Raw genomic sequence first — 4943 nt, 5'->3', positions numbered from 1 at the left:
GCATCTCGACGGACGGCCGGCCGCCGCTGCTGGACCCAGGCATGACGTTGAGGTTGATGACGGCCGAGGGACGCGGTGTCGACGGCGCGAACAAGCCCACGCCCGGCGACCCCGTGAAACGGGTCTGGCCGTCGTGCCTTGGCGGAGGAAAGCCGGGCGACATGGGCGCGGTGCGCGAGGTCGGCGACTGACAGTGCGTAGGTCGGGCGATCGACGAGCCTGTGCTCACCGGGCCGACGGCCGCTGCAGGGAACCCGGCCGGACGGCCCATGCCAAGCATGAGGATGGCGTGCGCTTTGTTGACGAGGTCCTTCTTCTCGTCGGCCGCGGCCTTGCGCCGCGCGGCCTCTAGCTCATCGCACTGGGCGGCGAACTTGGCCGCGGCGGCATTGACCTTGACGACCGCTCTCCGTTCCCCCCTCTTCGCCGATTCCGCGTCCAACTTGGCGATCTCCTCCGGCGTGCACTCCGACCGCGGCTTCCTTGGCGCCTTCTTCTTCACCTTTACGGGCGGGTCGACGGCCAGGCCGCCGGAACTCGGCGGGGCGTCGGCCATGGACGGGGGAGAGAGGGGGCGGCCGGAGGGACGTGGGAGGGTTTGGGGGAAAATGGCGCCAAATGGGCGTGGGGGGTTTGGTTTCTCCCACCGACAGGCGGGCCAGGGGAGGACAAGCGCGCGCGTCCCGCCCGTCCGCGCGCTGTCCGTTTCACCCTCAAACCGGCGCAAACTAGGACCGGGGATGGGTCGAAAGCGGACACAAAGCGGACAAAAGTCCATTTGCGCCCGCGCGCTGGGCCGTCTCGTTTGTCTCTTTTACCCCAAACGAACGGGGGCGGACAGGATAGGGTCGCGCGGTGGAGTTGGCCTTACCCGGCGCCGCTAAGTGCTCAGATGCAAATCTTCAGCTCGATTCTTCGTCTCCTCCGAAGCCCTGACGTTGCCGCTTCTTCTGCCCCGATGCGCCGCCTCTCCTCTCTGTCGCGACCACTTCACTCCTTCATGCCCTCTCCCCCGCCTCGCTGGTGGCCACCAGCGCTTGCGCGACGAGTTTTCTCACCCAGTAAGCCTCCCAATCCAACTGTCCGTCGTGTTTCCAGGTATGTTTTCTTATTCTCCGTGCTAAAGATTGTGCCTTTAGTTGTTGCTATAAAATTCTAGATCTGGATCGCGACCAGAATTGGGCCTTTATTTACCCTGGTTGGGGGTAGGGTTTGAGAGAAAAAGACGGAAAGGAAATAAAAACAATAATCAATTTTAGGCTTTTGTTCAGAACTTCATATTACATTCCTGTTTTGATACCCTGACCGATCGGTGATACCATCTTATTTGTGTCGGGTGCTGAGATTGACTTTATACGTTGTTGGTGATAGATTTCCTCTTGGATTTCGGAACATGGCCAGCAGGCCCAGCACCACTGAAGTGGAAGGGGATGATTCTGGTAAACCAGACATGCGACTGCTTATCAATTCTTCCGTCACGCAAAACATGAACAACATGGAGACAAGGAGCACAACAGGGGAACCCCATGGCATGTTATGCCGAGGTTATAGATGACAAACGTGATACATGGGGGAAAACTGTTGGTTATGAGGAAGAAACCGTGGACAGTGAGGACGAAGAATATGGGAACTGCGATACGCTGATGTCTCGATACCCCTTAGACCGTGTGCGCCCTCTGGCTGTGATTCCGAAGAGCAGGTATCGTGATGGTTCTATATACAAGCGCACACACTCATGGAAAAGAGAATGTCTTATTGCAGACCGCAGTGAGAGTAAGTGATCGGTACCTCTTTTCCTTCTTTTTGTTGGTATTAGACATTTTGCAGTATATTGGTCAATTGATATACCCTTTGCTAAAATCTTGAGTTCAATTTTGCTTTATTTGTTTACTTTCACTAGTTTAATGCCAGTGCATTGCCACCAAGCAAAGGATATCTCGTCAAAGGGTACTCGGGGGATGAATTCGTTAGGTGTAAGCAAAAAAGTAGCAGACAGCTAGCCGCTGTGCCTTAAAGAAAATTCGGTGTGCCTTTAGACGTTGTCTTAGTCATTGCTGTGATTCATTGGAAATTGCATCACTCCATAATGTTATTTATATTTACATTCCAAATTTGTCAGGTGGAATTATTTACATCAGTTTTCATTATTTTTAGCATGTAATTATTGTATCCTAAGTGTTAAATTGGCCCACTTGTTCCCGACCAAACTATGCAAATAGTCGTGGAAAGTTATGAAAATATTTTCAAACATATAAGACGGTGAAATTATCTACTATTGGAAAGAAAAATCAACTTAAAAGAGGATTTGTGGAAGGAGAAACAAAGGAAAATAAAAATCATAAAGGTCCTTTTCCTTTCTGAGGTGATTACATATTATTCTCTTTTTCTTTGCGTTTTCCTCAAAAAAACTTCTCAGGGGATCAGACTTTCCCTTTTTTTAAGGGCAGGGGATCAGACTTTCTAGTATAACATAGATAGTTTCCACTTACATGTAAACATAAATTTTCAATAGGGCCATGGAATCCTCTGTCAGCATGTTTACCTTTTGTATGACAAGTATTTATTTACTACATGAATTTCCAGTTACAATATAACTTGTATTTTTTTATGAAGCTATTTTCGAGCCAATGATGTTTACAGAGCCCTCAAATTGCTTCATCTTCAATGGCACTTGCATGCGGCATGGACCTACTCACATGTTACAAATTGTATCAATAAAGCTGGCTAAAATTCATGTGGATGGTGGGCCAATAGCGTTGTATGGATACATAGCACTGCGGGATAATCTGGATCCATTGCTTAATTATGTCGTCAAATTTAGCAGGGATGATCCCAGAGCCATTACTTTGGATCTGGTGCACTTCTATACTTATCCGCAATTGTTTCAATGAATAAGTCTACCTAACTCCCCAAGTATTGAGGTTTGTCTACTTAACCTCTTCAAGTATAAAGCCTGGTATTCCGCCTCTTAAAAGTATTCAACACTGTCGAAATCGCCCCTAGGTGCAGTTTTGTAGGTGGTTTTTGCACATGTGCCATGTGGACTGCATGGGCAAAGCACACCTCCTAAACGACCCCAGTGAATGATTTAGACAGTATGGAATACTTCGGGGGTCAGATACCCGATTTTATAGATTAGCCTGGTATTCGACCTCTCAAAAGTATTCAAACACCATCTAAATTGCCTCCACTTGCAGTTTTGTAGGTGGTTTTTGCACATGTGCCATGTGGACCACATGGCAAAGCCACCCCAGTGGACGATTTAGACAGTATGGAATACTTGGGAGGTCAGGTACCTGATTTTATAGACTAACCTCGATGCCCTGAGGGAGTTAAATGGACTTATTCCTTACTTAAATTACCCCCCTTTTTCATTTCACAATATCGCATGCATAGAAGAATGATATTACGTACTCTCGATCATGTATTTCAACCACTTATCTCTTTTCTATCAACAAAGATGCTTCCATGTGATTAATCTGTTCAGAAGTATCAGAATAAAGAGCTTGTTCATCAATTGTAAAATATCCCTTTTATGTAAATGTTGTTGCAAGTAGATAAAACATCATAAGGGAAGTGCTTAGGATGTTTCTTACTTCTATATGAAACAACTGTTAAATAATAATAACTTTGTAGGGTTCTCTCATCAACTTGGCTGGCCCTAAGCGAGGGATTAATTATCTGGGTGATATTTTTATCGAATACGATATGAGGATCAAGACTGTTGGACCAGAAAAGCATGATCCACAACTGATCGATGGCGTATCAATACTAGGCAACATGGGCGTACGGAATCGTAGTGTGTTCACGAATCGCATCCATGGCAATTGTGGTGCAGTTGACATAACCTTTTCAAGTCTTGAAAATGCAATTGAGGCGACTGTAGAAGTTGCCATATCAGAAGTGCAAAGCAGTTTCAATCTGTCTCTTGGCTGTTTTACCAGGGGGTTGAATGAAGAAATTCGGCTCTTTGATGGCGTCATTGGTGAGATGCGGAGCTTAAAAAGGTCTGTGGTTGCTGTGGTGATAGATTCTTGGATACACTTGAAGTTCAAGGTTGGTACAGAGCGATCCAGTTCCACTGAACGTGATTGTTTCTTCAATGCTGGCAACCACGGGTCTAGTGCTCGAAAGATTAAGACTGATTTTGCGTTAATCTCGGTGAAGGTGATCTGGTCGCCTTTGCCTGATGGGTTCTAGGTTTATTTCAAATTCATCACACCCTTTGGATAAACTTTGTCGAATAGTGGTGAATGTAACAAGTTGTCAGTCGAGTCGTGGGCCTGTGGCGAGCATGCATGGTTTGTAATCAAACCAGTGTCCAAGTAGGTATTTGTACTCTCTGCATGTGTATTCGAAGCGGTTTGTATCCTCCACAAGTGAACAGATGATCGTTCATCTGATGATTTGATTGCTGGGATGGTCAGCTAATTCTGAAGCTTGCTGTTAAAAAAATTCTGTTGATGTCCTGGCTGGGTAAAAAGGACTGCTTGCCTGGTTGAGAAGGGAACATTTCAGCTGAAGAAGGTGCTGATTGTGGAACAAGCTACAACTGTGAAGTTGTTTGAGATAAGCTTGTGAGGTGACTATTATTCTCCCCCCTGGTTTTGTTCCCAGCTACAAAGTAGAGATGGTGATGACTCAAGAAGTCAAGATTCGTATCTGTCCAGTACCTAGCACTTTGTTGACATGAGAAATTTTAGAAGAAAGGCACAAGCAGCCCCCGGCTAAATTGATAAAGCCCAAACTGACATGAGAGCTGAGAGGTGCTGATTTTTATCTGCATGGGCCTGTGATTTGCTTTTGTAGTTTGTATGCATGTACGTTGAAGATGAGTAGATAGTATGGTGTGGATGTCACTCTGCTATGTAAGATTTAACCATGCCTATGTGATGTACTCCATCTTTGTCAACAAAAAAAAGTGATCTACTCCCTGGAGGGAG

The 4943-nt window shown here is 46.4% G+C and overlaps 1 protein-coding gene across 1 annotated transcript; it reads left to right on the top strand.

The window, feature by feature from the left end:
- Positions 1-876: 876 nt before the first annotated feature.
- LOC119270205 lies at positions 877-4878 on the top strand. The gene is made up of 3 exons (XM_037552181.1): positions 877-1773; positions 2614-2855; positions 3637-4878. Exons 1-3 carry the CDS (start codon positions 1527-1529, stop codon positions 4198-4200), a joined length of 1053 nt encoding a protein of 350 aa, XP_037408078.1. The 5' UTR covers positions 877-1526; the 3' UTR covers positions 4201-4878.
- Positions 4879-4943: the final 65 nt, after the last annotated feature.

This window comes from Triticum dicoccoides, chromosome 3A (assembly GCF_002162155.2).
Source record: "Triticum dicoccoides isolate Atlit2015 ecotype Zavitan chromosome 3A, WEW_v2.0, whole genome shotgun sequence".
NCBI classification, from domain to species: domain Eukaryota; kingdom Viridiplantae; phylum Streptophyta; class Magnoliopsida; order Poales; family Poaceae; genus Triticum; species Triticum dicoccoides.
The sequence above is the reverse complement of the archived record's forward strand: the minus strand, read 5'-3'. Positions and strand labels throughout refer to the sequence as shown.

What these genes read in the sequence shown, in the direction of transcription:
- LOC119270205 (XM_037552181.1), top strand. Translation starts at nt 1,527, where the DNA reads ATGGCATGTTATGCCGAGGTTATAGATGACAAACGTGATACATGGGGG. An exon ending in TATTGCAGACCGCAGTGAGA is followed by an intron (nt 1,774 to 2,613) that starts GTAAGTGATCGG and finishes TTTTTTATGAAG; the next exon opens with CTATTTTCGAGCCAATGATG. An exon ending in GAGCCATTACTTTGGATCTG is followed by an intron (nt 2,856 to 3,636) that starts GTGCACTTCTAT and finishes ATAACTTTGTAG; the next exon opens with GGTTCTCTCATCAACTTGGC.